The following is a 20,807-nucleotide window of genomic DNA, read 5'->3' as shown; positions in this document are numbered from 1 at the left end:
TGTCCTACCAACCGAGCCCTTCTTCTAGTCAAGTTGTGCCACAAACTTCTCCCCAATCTTATTCAATACTTCCTCATTAGTTATGTGATCCACCCATCTAATCTTCAGCATTCTTCTGTAGCACATTTCAAAAGCTTCTATTCTCTTCTTGTCCAAACTATTTATCGTCCATGTTTCACTTCCATGCATGGCCACACTCCATACAAATAGATTCAGTAACAACTTCCTGACACTTAAATCTATACTTGATTTTAACAAATTTCTCTACTTCAGAAACGCATTCCTTGCCATTGCCAGTCTACGTTTAATATCTTCTCTACTTTGACCATCATCAGTTATTTTGCTCGCCAAATAGCAAAACTCCTTTACTACTTTAAGTGCCTCATTTCATAATCTAATTCCCTCAGCATCACCCGACTTATTTCGACTACATTCCATTAAACTCGTTTTGCTTTTGTTGATGTTCATCTTATATCCTCCTTTCAAGACACTATCCATTCCGTTCAACTGCTCTTCCAGGTCCTTTGCTGTCTCTGACATAATTACAATGTCATCGATGAACCACAAAGTTTTTATTTCTTCTCCATGGATTTTAATACCTACTCCAAATTTTTCTTTTGTTTCCTTCACTGCTTACTCAATATACAGATTGAATAACATCGGGGAGAGGCTACAACCTTGTCTCACTCCCTGGCTAACCACTGCTTCCCATTCATGCCCCTCGACTCTTATAACTGCCATCGGCTTTCTGTACAAATTGTAAATAGCCTTTCGCTCCCTGTATTTTACTCCTGCCATCTTCAGAATTTGAAAGAGAGTATTCCAGTCAACATTGTCAAAAGCTTTCTCTAAGTCTACAAATGCCAGAAACGCAGGTTTGCCTTTCCTTAATCTAGCTTCTAAGATAAATCGTAGGGTCAGTATTGCCTCACGTGTTCCGATATTTCTACGGAATCCAAACTGATCTTCCCCGAGGTCGGCTTCCACTAGTTTTTCCATTTGTCTGTAAAGAATTCGCGTTAGTATTTTGCAGCTGTGACTTATTAAACTGATAGTTCGGTAATTTTCACATCTGTCAACACCTGCTTTCTTTGGGATTGGAATTATTATATTCTTCTTGAAGTCTGAGGGTATTTCGCCTGTCTCATTCATCTTGCTCACCAGATGGTACCGTTTTGTCAGGACTGGTTCTCCCAAGGCTATCAGTAGTTGTCTACTCCCGGGGCCTTGCTTCGACTCAGGTCTTTCAGTGCTCTGTCAAACTCTTCACGCAGTATCGTATCTCCCATTTCATCTTCATCTACATCCTCTTCCATTTCCATAATATTATCCTCAAGCACATCGCCCTTGTATAGACCCTCTATATACTCCTTCCACCTTTCTGCTTTCCCTTCTTTGCTTAGAACTGGGTTTCCCTCTGAGCTCTTGATATTCATACAAGTCGTTCTCTTTTCTCCAAAGGTCTCTTTAATTTTCCTGTAGGCAGTATCTATCTTACCCCTAGTGAGATAAGCCTCTACATCCTTACATTTGTCCTCTAGCCATCCCTGCTTAGCCATTTTGCACTTCCTGTCGATCTCATTTTTGAGACGTTTGTATTCCTTTTTGCCTGCTTCATTTACTGCATTTTTATATTTTCTCCATTCATCAATTAAATTCAATATTTCTTCTGTTACCCAAGGATTTCTACTAGCCTTCGACTTTTTACCCACTTAATCCTCTGCTGCCTTCACTACTTCATCCCTCAAAGCTACCCATTCTTCTTCTACTGTATTCCTTTCCCCCATTCTTGTCAATTGTTCCCTTATGCTCTCCCTGAAACTCTGTACAATCTCTGGTTCTTTCAGTTTATCCAGGTCCCATATCCTTAAATTACCACCTTTTTGTAGTTTCTTCAGTTTTAATCTACAGTTCATAACCAATAGATTGTCATCAGAGTCCACATCTGCCCCTGGAAATGTCTTACAATTTAAAACCGGGTTCCTAAATCTCTCTCTTACCATTATATAATCTATCTGAAACCTGTCAGTATCTCCAGGCTTCTTCCATGTATACAACCTCCTTTTATGATTCTTGAACCAAGTGTTAGCTATGATTAAGTTGTGCTCTGTGCAAAATTCTACCAGTCGGCTTCCTCATTCATTTTTGCCCCCAATACATATTCACCTACTATGTTTCCTTCTCTTCCTTTTCCTACTGACGAACTCCAGTCACCCATGACTATTAAATTTTCGTCTCCCTTCGCTATCTGAATAATTTCTTTTATCTCATCATACATTTCGTCAATTTCTTTCTCATCTGCAGAGCTAGTTGTCATATAAACTTGTACTACTGCGGTAGGTGTGGGCTTATTATCTATCTTGGCCACAATAATGCGTTCACTATGCTGTTTGTAGTAGCTTACCCACACTCCTATTTTCCTATTCATTATTAAACCTACTCCTGCATTACCCATATTTGATTTTGTGTTTATAACCCTGTAGTCACCCGACAAGAAGTCTTGTTCCTCCTGCCACCGAACTTCACTAATTCCCACTATATCTAACTTTACCCTATCCATTTCCCTTTTTAAATTTTCTAACCTAACTGCCCGATTAAGGGATCTGACATTCCACGCTCCGATCCGTAGAACGCCAGTTTTCTTTCTACTGATAACAACGTCCTCTTGAGTAGTCCCCGCCCGGAGATCCGAATGGGGGACTATTTTACCTCTGGAATATTTTACCCACGAGGACGCCATCATCATTTAACCATACAGTAAAGCAGCATGCCCTCAGGAAAAATTATGGCTGTAGTTTCCCCTTGCTTCCAGCCGTTCGCAGTACCAGCATGGCAAGGCCGTTTTGGTTAGTGTTACAAGGCCAGATCAGTCAATCATCCAGACTGTTGCCTCTGCAACTACTGAAAAGGCTGCTGCCCCTCTTCGGGAACCACATGTTTGTCTGGCCTCTCAACAGATACCCCTCCGTTGTGGTTGCACCTACAGTACGGCTATTTGTATTGTTGAGGCACGCAAGCCTCCCCACCAACGGCAAGGTCCATGGTTCATGGGGGGAGGTCATTGCAGACAGAAAACAGCACAGATTGGAGAAATATGAATGTCGTTTGTAAGGGAAACATCCTGACATTTGCCTTATACAGTTTACAGAAACTACCGGAATGGAACAGGAAAGTGGATAAATAATAGTAACAAACCAAGTAAATTTTGTCACACATTACAAGGCAGCCTGAAGAGTGTAAATACGAGGGCAGTTCAATAAGTAATGCAACACATTTTTTTTCTGAAACAGGGGTTGTTTTATTCAGCATTGAAATACACCAGGTTATTCCCCAATCTTTTAGCTACACAACACTATTTTTCAACGTAATCTCCATTCAATGCTACGGCCTTACGCCACCTTGAAATGAGGGCCTGTATGCCTGCACGGTACCATTCCACTGGTCAATGTCGGAGCCAATGTCGTACTGCATCAATAACTTCTTTATCATCCGCGTAGTGCCTCCCACGGATTGCATCCTTCATTGGGCCAAACATATGGAAATCCGACGGTGCGAGATCGGGGCTGTAGGGTGCATGAGGAAGAACAGTCCACTGAAGTTTTGTGAGCTCCTCTCGGGTGCGAAGACTTGTGTGAGGTCTTGCGTTGTCACGAAGAAGGAGAAGTTCATTCAGATTTTTGTGCCTACGAACACGCTGAAGTCGTTTCTTCAATTTCTGAAGAGTAGCACAATACACTTCAGAGTTGATCGTTTGACCATGGGGAAGGACATTGAACAGAATAACCCCTTCAGCATCCCAGAAGACTGTAACCATGACTTTACCAGCTGAGGGTATGGCTTTAAACTTTTTCTTGGTAGGGGAGTGAGTGTGGCGCCACTCCATTGATTGCCGTTTTGTTTCAGGTTCGAAGTGATGAACCCATGTTTCATCGCCTGTAACAATCTTTGACAAGAAATTGTCACCCTCCGCCACATGACGAGCAAGCAATTCTGCACAGATGGTTCTCCTTTGCTCTTTATGGTGTTCGGTTAGACAACGAGGGACCCAGCGGGAACAAACCTTTGAATATCCCAACTGGTGAACAATTGTGACAGCACTACCAACAGAGATGTCAAGTTGAGCACTGAGTTGTTTGATGGTGATCCGTCGATCATCTTGAATGAGTGTGTTCGCACGCTCCGCCATTGCAGGAGTCACAGCTGTGCACGGCCGGCCCGCACGCGGGAGATCAGACAGTCTTGCTTGACCTTGCGGCGATGATGACACACGCTTTGCCCAACGACTCACCATGCTTTTGTCCACTGCCAGATCACCGTAGACATTCTGCAAGCGCCTATGAATATCTGAGATGCCCTGGTTTTCCGCCAAAAGAAACTCGAGCACTGCCCGTTGTTTGCAACGCACATCTGTTACAGACGCCATTTTAACAGCTCCATACAGCGCTGCCACCTGTCGGAAGTCAATGAAACTATACGAGACGAAGCGGGAATGTTTGAAAATATTCCACAAGAAATTTCCGGTTTTTTCAACCAAAATTGGCCGAGAAAAATAATGTGTTGCATTACTTATTGAACTGCCCTCGTATAAATGCAGATGTGTGTCTCAATAGATCACTGACTGCATGATTTTGGAAAGGAAAAATCTAGTTATTGTATGGTACTTTGAGACGATTTGGTAATATATCTAATGAAAATATACAGTTATAATGACCAATCATCAAGTATGTTTTTGTTCACAAAATGCAAGTTGATCTTCAATTGTTTAACTATACGGGCACTCATATCACATGAGTTCATATTTGAAATACAGTATTTGCCAGGGAATAGCAACATAATTTCTTACAGTTTGTTGTGATTATTGCATTTAAAATTATTATAAGAGACACAACCTGTAGTAAAATAAAAAGGATAAATTTTACAACAGGAAGTGATTGAAAAAAATGTTCAGAAATTCACATGCAACATCAAAGCCGAACAAGATGCAGACACGAAGTTGATACTTGTGATCTGAATGTAGTATAAATTCACACCTATTAACCAAAACAGCAAGAGATACTTTATACATATCCAATCAAAAGAAGTAATGAATGTTTAATCATGCTATTAAAGAAATAATAAAAATACATTCATCTCATCCTGTATCAAATACTATGGGAAGTTTTATGCGAGAGTCAAATTGTCTGTTTTGGGCATATTGATGTAAAAAGCACAAAAAGTTATCAAATAAATTTGCACAATTTGAGAAAGTCATTAATAGTCTTCTTCCTGACAGCACTAGAATGGCACATGTATTATACTGTTCAGCCAAAAACCAGCTGTATATTCAATGACTATATTTAGTTTCTGCCACAAGTCCAGGACACTGCAGCATTTATTACTAACTAAATGGACAGGAGTACGGAACTGTGAAGTTGGTAAAAACTATAACTTACTGAGCCAATGGTTGGATGCTCATCAAGTCAAATTTAAGTCATCAGAGATTGATGTATATGATTAAAAAATTCCATCGCTACCATGTCAGATCATTAAAAATAAAAATAATAGTGCATCTAAACACTATCAAGGCATTACACATATGGTTTAACAGTACTTGCCTAGAAACAATTTCAATAAACATAGCTGTTATTGTCAATAGGTCATAGCTCCAATTCTTTATCCACATCATTGCGTGGAAAAACATCATCTGCATTAATACGATGTATCAAATAAAATTAACTCAGTGAAATCAACTTGTATGAGAGTTACGAGCTTTTTTGCTTCGTGGGAGTTGTACCCACAGTACCTGACTGACCCGGAGTAGGCTCTGCACTCATTCCAAAATAAGAAAGTGAGCAATGCACAAGACAAAACTAAGCTGACTGCACAAAAACCTTTTGTGGTAGCTGCAAAAATTGTTTATTGAATGTGACAGTGCCATATATGAGGCAGTACAAGACAGACTCCTACTGATACGTTATGCCACCTAGCTGTGTGTACCATGAACTGAATTTTCAGTAAGGAATGTGAATAAAGAAAATTGTATTTGGGTGTTGGTCTAACAGTGATATTGTAGGCAATTCAAGATGAAAGTTTCTTGGAACTGTGATGCTGCTTGATCTTGTGATTTTGGGCAGCCTTCTACCTCTGAGGTACAGCTGGAAGTGTCACGAGGTTAAAGAGGGTGACCAGACAGTAACTGTAATACATTTACAAACTTTTTAGGGAGCATTTAGCATGTTATGGAAAACTATTTTGGAATCATAGAGAACATGAGATGGATAATTTCATAATTTTGTTAAGATTAGGGGTTTTCTTGTACAAAGAATTCAAATGAAACAAATAAACTGCGAATAAGTAGGGTGAAAGCAAGAGATTATTATACTTTGAAATCCAATGAGAAGTATTGGATAGTTTTGTTGCATTCATGAGCAGTTGAATTAGTGACAGCTGCTGTGTTGGGTGAGAGAGGGCAGGATTTGGGGGGGGGGGGGGGGAGGAGAGGAAGAGAGAGGTATGGAGGGAGGGGGGGACCTCGGGTGGGGTGGGGGGGGGGGGGGAGGAGTTCTGCACTCCTACCTTCACAACAAATGGAACTGTTGTGTTTGTCATATCATTGGGATGCCATCATATTTTGTACTGCAACATTGAAGTTTCCACACCAACAAGCTGAACACAAGTTCAGATTGGACAAAGCTGACACACACAACATAACTCAGAATGACTGGACAGGAATTTCCAATTTAGCTCTTGCATTGCAGTTGCATGCAGGATGAGTAATATGTGTGATATCAACACACTTGATAATAGACTGTTTATTTATTTATTTATTCGTGTTCCACATATCCAGTACACAAGAGAACTGTATGGATATGGAACAAGTCATAATTATACACGAGAACAGTAGCCTACTTATAGTTGCTAATAGATACAAATTGCAATATGTGTAAAGGAACAAACTATGTTAACAATTACAAGCTTAGGCACTTGCTAAAGTAAAACACAGGTATAAAACAATACAATAATAAAGTACAATTATTTCATATTAAGTTATGACTTTTCTAGAAGTGAAGTAAATTGTTATTTTGACATAGGTCATCATGTTCAGTTACAAAGTGTAACAGCAAATATTACCAGTCAATGTGCCATAACTGAATCACAAAATAAAAGAGTGGGTGCCAAATGAGAAATGGTTTGGAGATTCCTTATCCGAGATTGTACAGGCTGTTTCATGTGGCATCTCATCAAGGGTTATCATAAGTATCTCAACTGGGGAAATTCACAGCTATTAGAGTTAACTGTTATAAGCAAAAATTTTGTCAAAATGATGAAGAACAATACAGAGACTTGGGGAAGCTTGTGTAGCACACTAGGTAATCTGATCTTAATCTTACTGATGACGCTGGGTACATAACTGAGTGAGTTATGCTTGTCTTGGGTATAAATTTTACTAATCTCTGAATTGTGGACAAATTTTAAGCAGTCATGGATAACAGCAGTCCCTCAACTCTGTTTTTTAAGACTCATTTAGTCTGTACCATTATACATATTCAGGGCAAATATGGGCACCACATGCTACTTGGTAGGTGACTCTAGTGCAGTGGCTGATTAAAGGAGTTACCTTCAATACTGAGCTCTTAGAAGTGATGCCAAAAGACAAATAGATTCAAGGAAACAGGACATATGAAAGGAACAAGCAAGTCACACAGTTGAAAGACAAGCTACAATAAATCTGATTGGCAAAAGGGTGTGACAAGGATTTTATACCATCTCAGTCAGAAGGCACAGTAACAACAGCATTATATCTTGTTATGGACAAGAGTTTGAGATGAGCTCACAAGTCTAATGCTTCTAGTTAGTTACTTGCCTGCAAAAATTAAACAAATTTGCTTCTTGTGTAGTATGCATCACTGGAAAAGAGGAGCGCTGCATAGCACTTGCACCTGACAGTTCCATTTCATACAGCATGATGATCTGCTGAGAACAAACTTAAATATAAGCATACTTATTATATATTATCATTAATGTAATCTTACCAGTAGATGACTCCATCACAGCATATTTTATTTCAGTAGTCTGTGGATTTTCTGCTGCAAGACTAGCAATAACTTCTGGTTCCATAGCACGACGCATCTTTTTTTCCATTTTCTTTTTCTGTATTGCAAGAGAAATGTACAATAGATATGTGGTAAGGTAAAACATAAAGTTTATATGGCCATGCCACAGAAGGTATCAAAATCATCACAATGTTTTACACTGCAATCCAATAAAGAAATGCCCATTTACAAACAACTTCAGAAATATTTATTACTAAGTGACAAAATTGCTTCAGACCTGTATCAAGATTACCTTTATAATATCATTTCACTAGCCTCTTTGGTTACATAAGAATAATACATACAACTTCCTGATAGTATTACACAAGAAAATGATGCTTTGAGTCGCAGATAGGTACAACAAAAAGCCCGTCACAAAATCAGCTCTTGACCAACAATGCCTCTGTCAAAAAACAACAACAAGACACACACACACACACACACACACACACACACACACACACACACACACACACACGCGCGCGCGCAAACGCAACTGACACAAGCATGACCAACAGTCTCTGGTAGCTGAAGCTGGTAATCTGGCTTCAGCTGCCAGGGACTATGGTCATGTGTGTATGAGTTACGTTTGTGTGTGTGTGTGTGTGTGTGTGTGGGGGGGGGGGGGGGGGCGCACGCACACGTGCATGTGTGTGTTTGTTGCATTTCTGTCGTCTTCTTTCTACAAAGGCCTTGTTGGCCGAATGCACATTTTGTGACAGTCTTTTTTTGTTGAGCCTACTTGCAACTCAGTATCTCCACTACAAAGTGAGTAGTAACTATCCTTTTCATAATATTGTTATAATAATTTGATTCTGACTACAAACTGATTAAGGCAAACTACAGTTTAAACATGATAAATGTTCATAACGCCAAAGTATGCAGAATAGATTCCCACAGTTAGCAACATGATGAAATTTACTGCCCACTCATCACTCCCCACCCCACAGTCATTGTAGTTCTCAGTCAAACTGGTGTCATTGACCCCCTCTAATCCTTCTGTAGTGCTGTGCTTGAGCAACTGTGACAATACCTAAATAAAATATCATATTCACGATTCAATCTAATTCTCCAACTTGTGCTCTTCCCGCGATCTACTGAAGTCTGTTGGTCACTATGGGTCTTACCCCTGTAATTTATTCTCATGTACAATTGTAGTCAGTTTAATATGATTTATTTCATCTGTTACACATTTCATTCTGAGCAAATTTTCCTTCTTGTTTCATCTGAACATCACATAATGTTATAAAGCCAAACAAAAGCTGGCAACATTTTTACCCAGTATTCTAATACCAAATTTCTCATCTGCAACTTGCTTAGTAAATCATTATAGTTGCTCATAATCAAATCAAATACTGATCTTGGTTCAGAAACAAGTAATATTTTTTGGAGGACAACATTTCTACTTTTGGATGTTACCTTTACTTAAAAAGCAGCATAGGTTTGTTCACAGAATCCATACATCTACGAGAACTTTTACTGCAAAGCTGTTCAAATACAACAAGAATTTGTAGCATGATAGAATTTGATGATGTTTCCTCCCATGTTTCGCAAAATTGTCAAATTTTAAGCAGAGCAATGGATTGTTGCAGTATCCTACACTCTTTGTTAAACAACATAAAGATGTTAACCATAGCAGCAACAGTTTGGTCTGTGAATATATGACAATCTTTTATTTTTTTCAAATGATGGATTGGGAAATAAATCTCATCACATAATCGGGTAAATATCATATACAACAAATAAAATCCTTAATCTCTTATACCGTATTTACTCGAGTATAAGACAACCCTGAATGTAAGACGGCCCCCATTTTTTTTAGGGTGTCCCTCAAGTGGGGGAAAGAAAAAATAAATAAATAAGAAATAAACGTATTCTGTCTAATCAAAATTACAAACTTACTCTGTTATAAGGTATCTGCTTAAAAAGTAACATTACTTATATTCTAAACTTAGGCCATTTATTCATTGTCTACATTTTGATAATACAAGGAGTAATAAAATAGATAAAAAGAAACTGTTTACATTCTTTTTTATCTTCACTGAATTTTCTATTTATTTAGTCCATCGTTTGTGGTACCACTACTTTTAATCATCATTTTCATCATCCTAACAAGATAACTGTGAAACTTAATCATCGTTGTTACAAATATTTGACTATTTCTTCTGAATAGGATGCTATTTCTTGGGTCGTACAATGTGATTTATTTCATCTGTTACGACATTTAATTCTAGATTAATTTTCTTTCTCACTTCATCTTAATTTCACCATCTTCCATCTTGCTCTAAAGCTGATTAAAATCTGCTCATGTTTTCACCAGTATTCTAATATGTGGACAGAGACAGACTTCCTCATTTTCAACTCACTTGGTAATTCATTACAGTTTGTCACAACCAAATAGAGTACTGACTTGGGTTCAGAATCAAGTAATGTTTTTTGAAAGAAATGATTTTTGCCTTTACATGTTACCTTTACTTTAAAATGCAGCATGAATGTACGGTACGTATACGTTATCCATACATGTACGACAACTTCGTAAGTTGATAGAATTTAATGCTATTTCCTCGAGTGGTTCACAAAATCATCATTTTTTTAAGCAGAGCATTAGATTGTTGTAGTGGCTAGTACATAGTTTCACACATATCCCTAGCACATTGCACTGGCACAGGAAGTCAAACGTCAAGTCAAATGTCACATGATTTTCGAGCAAGGTCAATACTGTATCGAGCACTTCAGCATACCAGGAAATCTTGAGCTTGTTCAAATGAACGCATTGTTTGCTATACTGAATCGAGCACTTCAGCATACCAGGAAATCTTGAGCTTGTTCGAATGAACGCATTGTTTGCTAAGTCCTACTCTTCTGCATTCCAAAAAATAAATCTGCACAAAACCTCAACAGCTACAGCTTCATCTGTAAATGTAAGACAATCCCTACATTTATCTATTTAACTATGTAAAAATGTTGATCTCAGCAGCAATTTTAATCTGCAAACATAAGATGACCCCATATTTTTAGACTGACAAATTTGGTAAAAACCATTTCTTATAACTGAGTAAATATGATAATTTGTATTTAAGATATATTAGCAAAAGCTTACGATAAAGGCCCTAGATCTAAGATGTTAGAAGCTATGAAAGATATAGGTATGGATGATCACCTTTTACAAATTATTATTGAAATGTACAGAAATAATGTGGTACAGATTAAACGAGGTTCAAAGTTATTGGAACCTATTAATGTCACTAAAGGTTTGCGACAAAGTTGCAGTATGTCACCCATCTTGTTCAATTTATATGTGGAAGTGGCTCTCCAAAATTGGAAGAACAGCTGCAGAGGAATGGGAATTACTGTCAATGATGTACAGATATTTTCATTAAGTTTTGCTGACGATCAAACTATTATAGCACAAGATGATTATGACCTTGACTTCATGTTATGCTGGTTATATCAAGAATACAACAGATGGGGACGACAAAGGAGTCTAACAAAAACAGAGTATTTGGTGGTGAATAGTGATGCTAAATTTCAAGTACACATCAATGACAAAGCAGTTATGAGACAGGCAGGGAAATTTAAATATCTCGGGGCACATATTAATAAAAATGGATTGGGACATACAGAAATAAAATACAGAATACGGCAAAGTAGAAAAGTGTTAGCATGTATGAATTCTTTTTGGTGGGATAAGAATGTTTCCAACAGCAATAAGAAAAGAGTAGATAAGATAATGGTCGATAAGATAATGGTTGATCAGTGCTACGCTATAGATCAGAACTAAGGATCTTAAAATGCTGATTTCAAAAGAAGACTAATAGCTGTGGAAAAGAATTTTTTGCATAGGAGTGCCGGAACATCAAGAATTGAAAGAAAAACTAATGATGAAGTAAGAGCTAGAATGAAGGCAAATTATACAGTGATAGATAGAATTGAAAGAAAATCATTAAAATGGTACGGACACATAATGAAACTGCTAGATCATCGGTGGCCAAAGAAGGTTTATGAATGGAAACCACCTGGCAGACATACGCGCGGGAGACCATGACATTCTTGGACAGTCCACATAAATGGAGAAATGGAACATTGCAGTATCGACAAGGAAGATGCGCTGGATAAAGAGGTTTGGCGGAGGATAACAGGAATACAATAAGATGTTGTTATTAATTAATCTTTGTATTGATTAACCCTGTTAATAATAATTACAATAAGTATATTACCAGACACACAAAAATAATTATTATATGATATGTGTTTTCTTTTTGCCATCTTTTTCCAAATAATAGAAGGGGAGCTTCCTTGATTTTGGACACAGATGCTGAACACAATTGGCAGGCCACTGAATAGAATATGTCTTTTGTCTCATCCTAAAATACTGACTGATTTACAGAATTTAATTAACATTAGCAATTTTACAAATTAATGAGCAATTGAGTCTCATGTCCATCTTGTGCATATACTTCACAAATGTGTTAAACAAGATAAACACTACAAGGGACACCCACTGCAAGTGGTTCCACAGAAAGTTCTACTGAGCAATAGGAAATGTTGAACTGAATGGGAATGGAAATGTCATTGTCTAAAAGCAAACATAACTGGAAACTTACTTAATTCTATTAGAATCTAACATTAAACTTAATCAGTATTAAGGAACAGATGTGTCATTTACAGAAATTATGATTCATGTGTTTGCCATAGGTGAACAGTGACAATGTTTTGAAGTAAATAAGACTCCAAAATTGTTAAAATGTAAATAAGACTCCAAAATTGTTAAAATGTCATAACATGATTCTGCATGCAACATTAAGAATGGAATGTGTACATAAATGTTAGAAACACAACCAATTTTAACTGTATTAATTTCAGCAGATCTGGAAAAGATATATGAACTGTACACACTAAACATTGTAGAGATTTCCAACATTTTTTGTGAATCTCCAGCAATCAACAACATCAATATCATATTTCAATTGGAACAAGTTTATTACAAATACTTTCAAAGGAACAGCCTTCTCAAAATAAAAAGAAAAGAGACATTAGCAATAGTTAAAATTTGCTTTAGAAAGTAAATTAATCTACAGCAAACAAAAGAGAGGGGTCTGACGGAAGAAATATGGCTCTTTGGTGATTAAATGAGTAGTCAGCTGGGAAACCTGCTCAAGGGAGATTTAGCAGCGTAGTAAAAGAGTAAAACTGAACCTGCTGTTCCACCATTGACCATGGACCTACAGTGACTTTTCATTTAATTGTTGAATAGTCAAATTTCTCCTTTTTACAGACAAATGTATCTCTGATTACTAAAGTTAGTGCTTGCATATTCTCTAAAAATAAAATAATTACAGAGAAAATGTTTGCTACACAGTCTCTCAAACTAAAATATTGCCTCTGAGAATGATGAAGAAGATGGTGGTGGCATTTATTTCAGTTCAAACGTATGTCACAACATAGTCATTCGTATCTAAAATCAACAAAGATTCTCGTACTAGCAATAAGGCATCACATAAGAAAGCAAGATACCTGAAAGAGATGACGGAACGAGATAACATATGCAAATGCCATTATTTTACTACTACTTCAACTTGGCCTGTTCACATTTCTCTACAGGGTAAGGACTATTATATGGGTTTCGCAACGTTAGTGACAGTTGGTGATATCTGTACCAGTTCCGCACCTATGCTTCTTGTCAGAAGTACGATCACATGGAGTATCAAGTGACTGGATTGAGGAATTTTGGTAGGAAGGACACAGCATGTTATCTTGGATGGAAAGTCACTGTCAGATGTAGAAGTAACTTCAGCTGTGCCTCAGGGAAGTGTGTTGGGTCCCTTGCTGTTCATACTGGATATTAACAACTTTGAAGACAATATTAATAGTAAAATCAGGCTTTTTGCAGATGATGTGGTTATCTATAATGAAGTACTATCTGAAGAAAGCAGCATAAATACTGTCATATCTTGATAAGAATTCGACATGGTGAAGAGACTGGCAGCTTGGTCTAAATGTTCAGAAATGTAAAATGATACACTTCACAAAACGAAAATATAAATGAGTCACTGTTGGAATCGGCCAACTCACGGAAATGCCTGAGTGTGTAACACTTTGTAGGGATACAAAATGGAATGATCACATAGGCTCAGTCATGGGTAAGGCACGTTGTAGACTTTGGTTTATTTGTAGGATAATGGGAAGCGCAATCAGTCTAAAAAGGAGTTCGCTCACAAATAGTTTGTGTGATCAGTTCTAGAATACTGCTGAAGTGTGTGGGACCCTTACCAGATGGGACTAACAGGGGATTCTGAACCTATACAGAGAAGTGCAGCACAAATGTACACAGGTTTGTTTAATCATCATAGAGATACTGGGGAACTGAACTGGAAGACTCTTGAAGACAGTCGTAAACTATCCTGAGAAAGTCTATTAACAAAGTTTCAAGAACCAGCTTACATGACAACTATGGGAATATGACAACTATGGGAATATATTACAGCCCCCTACATATCGCTCATATAGGGATCATAACGATATGGTTACAAAAATTACTGCATGCACAGAGGCTTTCATACAATCATTCTTCCTGCGTTTCTTATGTGAATGGAACAGGAAGAAACCCTAATAACTGGTACAATGGGACGTACCCTCTGTCATGTGCCTCACAGCAGTTTGCAGAGTATAGATGTAGATCTGTCTATGTTGAGAATAAATCTTATTTTCCAATGTGAAACCATTTTGAAAATGTTTACATAGCATGTATCCAAAGCAGGACCTGCATGCCAGCCCAGTACCGTTCTGAATACGTTTTCGTAGCTTGTAACTGAAACGGGATGTGAACGGCAGCCCAGGATGTATCTACCTAGATGTGGGAAACTGCCTAGAAACCAAATCCAGGCTGGATGGCTCACCAGCCTTGCTGGTTAATCCGCAAAATGGATTCCATCTGGGGCAGCCCTGCCTCCTAAACTCATAGAAGTGGTGGTTTAATGGGATTGGTTAGTTGGGTTGGTAATAGGAGCAAATGTTATTGTGAATTTGTAAATTGTTTTCTCTGTAATTTGCAGGCTCTAACTCCACTATAACAATTATATACATAAATGAAGCTACAACATAAACTAAAATATGGGATGGCTGACAGGAGGCAATAACTAAACACACACTAGGTATGTATAACAAGACTGAGAAATCAAATATTTTACTGCAGATCTCAAGTATAATATGCACCCAAAAAAACTGTACTTCAGCACTCAATGTGAATCAGTTTAAGTTTTGTGTCTTCTAAAACTAATTACTCCCTGAAACAATATTCCACACATATTTAAACATTAAGATTGCACCTGGCCTTACCCTTTTTTCTTTCTGTTGCTGTTGCTTTCTGCTTTGTTCTGCCTTGTGCTGCTTAACCATTTCTGTTAAGTTTGCAATGTACTCATCTGTTTGTGACAATAGGAATGAAAGACGTTTATCCTTCTTTTGGTCTATCAGTTTTCTGGTGAGAGAGATTTGGCATAATATTAAATTACATTGGTATACTATAAACTGTTGTAAAAATTTTGCATGCTTACATTTAGTTTCAGTGTGCATTCAGATAAAGATCTAGTTTTCAGAGATTCAGAAACATTTACTCTTGTGTGTCATTATGTGTGTTCAGAGTCTCAGCCATTCTAAATTATGCTAGTTCAGTCAAATAAATCAGTAATTTACTTGATACAAAAACGTTTCTTCTCTCTGCAAATCTTCAAATACCTGATACTGTTATGGGGCCAGGCATCATGCGGTTTGCCTGAGAGAATTGGACAAGTTGCATCATGAGAAGTTACAAAGAAAAACATTGTCAGCTGCCATTCCTAGGCAAAGTTTCATTATCTTGATAGTGACATGCTCAGATGAAAATTAATTGTTGAAGCATAACACAAAATCACATGGAAAGAATTATCAAGCCTGAAAATTTCAGATCACTGCCAGTCTCAAAGTCTAAGAAATTTTTGATGATGTGATTGGAAGATGAATTATCAATTACCTAAATCTGACAATAAGACCATAAAAGTATGAATAAGAGACTATGTCAAGGCTACGTTCCTGATTTCCAAATCAGTAGTTGCAAATTAAATGCAAAATCTGATAGTATGTGAGAGAGCACGTCGAAACAAGTATGTTTAATCTTAACTCAGCATTTTCATGACTATTGAATTAAGGTGAATGGTTCAGTCACTCTGCAGACAGCTAAAGTTGAATACATGGCACAGCAACTCTTGAGATGTTGGATAAAGTGTGTCAGACAAAACTATCATGGTGAAAATCGTTGCTTCACTGCTATCAAAGTACAACATGTTTAAAACAGCATGGACCAGTGTGGAAACAATGATGGAACATTTCATCAAAGTATGGTCCCACTTGTCTATTGATGATGAAGAAGTTGGTGATCATTGTGCAAAAGAAAAAGTCAATTCAATCTGATAAAACTAACAGTTCTAAATAGCAAAAAAGCATCGACATTTTGCTCAGGAGTGCCAGAGAAAAAACGAGACATGGAGACATGATGAAGATAAATTAAACTGTGCATTTATTGTCTCTTCAGATAAAACATGTCCTGTTGTCAAAATGTGCAAAATGGTTCAAGTAAAATCAGTTACACTTGCTGGGAATGGTGGTACTAAAGAATGCTATGTCACAGGTATGGTAACTGTCACTGTCAACAAAGAAGCCGATGGCAAAAAAAAAAAAAAAAAAAAAAAAACATTTTGTATGTAGTAGCTATCAAAAAGACTTTGTTTAGTGTCAAGACTCTGTAAATCAAATAACAATCAATGTACTTTTCAAAGAAGATCAAGTTGTATCAGTTTACGAGAAAGAAACTGTAGCGGAAGATGTGAAGAAAGAAAACAATATTTATAGGTTGTTTTTGGTGACAAGGTCCACTCAATCGAGAAATGAAGTAAATGTTACAGTGAATGATTTGAAACAGAAGCACGAACAACTGGGACATATCAATACACAAATGCTTCAGCAAATGTTGATCCATGTCACTTAGGCAAGAGAAAAAAAAAAAGACCAGACATGCAACCCATTCCACAAACCAATGTGATTTATACTGAAGTCTGTGATGTGATGTCAGTTGAACCAGTCAGCAGAGCAAAGATTTTTGTCACATTTAATAATTTGGCAACAGGATATAGGTTTGAGGATTGTTTATTTTGTCAGACCAAATCAATTTCCTGAATTCAACACTCTCACGTTGAAGAAGTTTGATTAAAGACTCAAAACCTTGTATGTGGACAATTGTATTGAGCATTAATTGTCCCAAAAACAGCTTACTGGAAGCTTTGGAATCAAGCTTGAACCAGCCATTCCATACAGACTAGAACAGAACAGCTGATCCAAGAAAGATAATTGAACAATTGTTGAAAGTTCTCCAATAGTTATTACGGGTAGAAGCAGTTAATTCTGCTTCTGCATACTAAATGGGATCCCAATGAAATGCAATCTGAAGAAAACTCCATGCAAGTTGTGGAACAGATGAAATCACTATGTTGTATCTTCACATCTTTTGATCTGATGCTTCCACTCATATGCTAAAACAATTTTGAAGCAAGCTAGATGTCAAAGCCTGAAAAATTACGTTTGTTGGGTACTAGTATTTTATCCATCCTCAGCAACTGTAGTTGTTTATGTCAAAGTAATCAGCAGCCAGTTGCATAAACTGCAATACATATTTCGATATATTTGTTGGACACCAAGGAGAATCTACAAATTATTCACTTTTGACCTCGCAAACTATAAACTTTTGTATCCCAAAATGTCATTCTATGAGGTCTGCAGCTGCGCACCACCAGCAGCAAAAGAAGCTGATGACATATATCTACACATTAAGGATGATGACAATGATGAACTAGAATTTGTGCATCGTGACAAACAATCACATATCAGGCCATTACAAATACAGAAAGAGACAGAGCCTTCACAAAATGATATAAGAGTAGGAAATAGCCAACAGAAGAGCAACCTAGTCAGTGCAATAAACATGGCTTTGAGATCACTCCACCATTCACAAGCCAACAACATACAAAGCTGATTTCATCCAGTATTATCTTCCTAATCATTTCAAGGTAGCTGTTTCTGGTCCAGACTCTAAACACTAGTGAAAGGTGATTGTAGTGCAACTTGAAGCTTGTCAAGAGAGGAAAACGTATTATTAATTCAGCTAGAATTAAGTCCGCCACCAGTAGCTGAGTTGTCAGCGTGACAGAATGTCAATCCTAAGGGCCCGGGTTCAATTCCCGGCTGGGTCGGAGATTTTCTCCACTCAGGGACTGGGTGTTGTGTTGTCCTAATCATCATCATTTCACCCCCATCAATGCGCAAGTCACCAAAGTGGCGTCAAACCGAAAGACTTGCACCCGGCAAACGGTCTACCGGATGGGAGGCCCTAGTCACACGACATTTTATTTACCTAGAAGTAAGACACAAATAAGGCTATAATAAAATTTAGAGTACAAATGAGAATGAAACAGTGACTGAGGATGAAACCCATAAAGTACGAGTGGTCTATGATTGTAGCTCTTATAACCTAAAATTTGAAGTATGCAGTGAAAAAGTGAGTGATGCTGTTCAGATATGTTTTAGTGAGTTAAAAATTATCGAAATTTGCAAATTTTGCAAAATTTATGCCATAACTAATTTACAAAATAAAAGTGTGGGTGCCAAATGAGAAGATATTTGTTAAATATACAGAGTTACAAGTTAGTAACACCAATACGTTATTTCAAAGATAAATCATTTTGCCAAGTGTCAAACTGAGAAAATCCTTAGGAAGGAATGGCCGTGTCTCTGCACCCCAGAGTACAGATGATGAAAGGATACCAAGGTGACATAAGCAATGTGGACAAATTTGAACAGTTAAAAAAAATTTGTGTGATTGTGTCACAGATTAAAAAATGTTCTGGATCTAGTATTTAAAAAGTTACATAAATGGATGAAATTGCTGAATAAAAACATTGGATGTAAATACTTTTCAAAGTAGAATTCTAAAAATGTTTTGTATATAGTGACATTATAAAAATAAGTTCAGACCAACCCGCACAATGGTTACCTGTAGAGACAAAAACACAGATGTACCCAAGAGGACTAAAGTGCGCTTACTATGTTCATGGCTCTCCTGTTGCATGCTGCTGAAGACAGACAGTTTTCATTAGTTGTGTCCCATCAGTTGATAGTATATGATAGCCAACAACATCACTGAACTTAATGACATCTTATGAAAGCTGCTCGATAAGTTTTCTGAATGAAGTCGTCTTTTTTGCTGCATTTTCTCTGTTCTAATTAAACTTCAATGACAGTAATACTTTTCTATGTCAAATTGTTGATATTCACAATCATCTTTGTTTCCCAAATATGATGTGACTTCCAAGGTTATGATTAAATTTGAACGCAAATGCACAGTTTAAATTGCTATAAATGAGAAGAGCAGTAATAACGTTTAAAATCACGATTATTGGATAGAACGTAATACTGCTTCTGCCCCCCCCCCCCCCCCCCCCCCCCTCCATCCCAAAACCCTTGGTTGTGGCAACACTTTGATCTGTAGCATGCCTCAGATACTATGTTAGACTGGAATGTGGCAATCTGGATGCCAGTTGTTGAAGCCAACAAGTGAGAACACCGGAACACGTGGCTATGGCGGCATGATTGATCTGCAGGTGAGCCCGAGATCCAGGTTTGGCAGGAATAGGATAAATTGACTGAGAGTTGGCGAAGGTCATGACTGTGAACACCCAACTAATGTGAGTGGCTACCTACATACGCCTCTTGATTTGTTGTGTTCATTTACCATCATGAACACACGGATCATTACCAACAGTAACATGCAACACAAGAGCCATAGACATTGTAATTGCACTTCTACTACACAAGGGACTAGCTTGCAACATTCTCAACAGCTACTAAAAAGAGCTGCACCTCACTTGCACAAGATGTAACATAAAGAAAATATTTTCACACAAAATGTGCCTACCTGCCTGAGAAACAATAAAAGTTTTTTTTTCAACACATTTACTTGACAATAAAAAACATGAATATTTTCAAATACTTTTTTATTACTACTAATTATACAAATAATGTAATTAAATGTGTTTTTCACCGACTCCTATAACTTTCCATGTAACACAACTCCACTTCTACAGGGAGCTGAATACAAACTGCATCTCATTCTGTTTACTGTCATAGTGGTAAATCAGAACTTATTCACCTTTAATAGCTCCTACCCCATGCACATTGATTCTCTTCATTCTAAATGTAGTATGCATGAGTTTCAAAACTTCAAGTAAGTATGATTCTGTAAAATAACATCCCACCAATGGTCTTCAATTATCTCCGATGTACAAGAGTCAACAAGTGAAATGCTTTTCTTTTTCCTTCTTTTTTAGCACAATTGTGAACAACTCTCACACATGAGCACATGACCTATCACTTACACTTCTTTAACGTGTGTGTGTGTGTGTGTAAATCATACCTGTATCCCTCTTCATCTTCAGCCATTAGCCGCCGCATTCGTTCCTTTTCTATTCGCTCCTGTTCTTTCTTTTGTTCTCGTTCTGCATTGGCATGATAATTCATAATAGCACGGTTGAGACGTTGTATCTTTGCAGTGTTGTTACGATGGTATTCTTTATGATCCTTTGCATGTTGCAGAACAGCATTTAGGTACTCCTAGAAAATGAAAAGAATAAATACACAAATGATACATCTACA

At 37.4% G+C, this 20,807-nt stretch overlaps 1 protein-coding gene across 2 annotated transcripts in view; it reads right to left on the bottom strand.

Annotated features, from left to right (window-relative positions):
- Positions 1–20,807, bottom strand: part of LOC124795790 (ATP-dependent helicase brm-like) — a 212,138-nt gene that overhangs the window by 130,102 nt on the left and 61,229 nt on the right. For both annotated transcript variants that reach the window (XM_047259881.1, XM_047259874.1), the window contains exons 8-10: positions 20,569–20,765; positions 15,408–15,549; positions 8,013–8,130 (exon numbers count right to left, since the gene is read on the bottom strand). In XM_047259881.1, coding sequence (XP_047115837.1) covers positions 8,013–8,130; positions 15,408–15,549; positions 20,569–20,765 — 457 coding nt within the window. The remainder of the gene's footprint in view (positions 1–8,012; positions 8,131–15,407; positions 15,550–20,568; positions 20,766–20,807) is intronic.

Source organism: Schistocerca piceifrons, chromosome 1 (genome assembly GCF_021461385.2).
Source record: "Schistocerca piceifrons isolate TAMUIC-IGC-003096 chromosome 1, iqSchPice1.1, whole genome shotgun sequence".
Classification (NCBI taxonomy): Eukaryota; Metazoa; Arthropoda; class Insecta; order Orthoptera; family Acrididae; genus Schistocerca; species Schistocerca piceifrons.
Note: the sequence above shows the minus strand (reverse complement) of the source record. Positions and strands in the feature narration are given on the sequence as shown.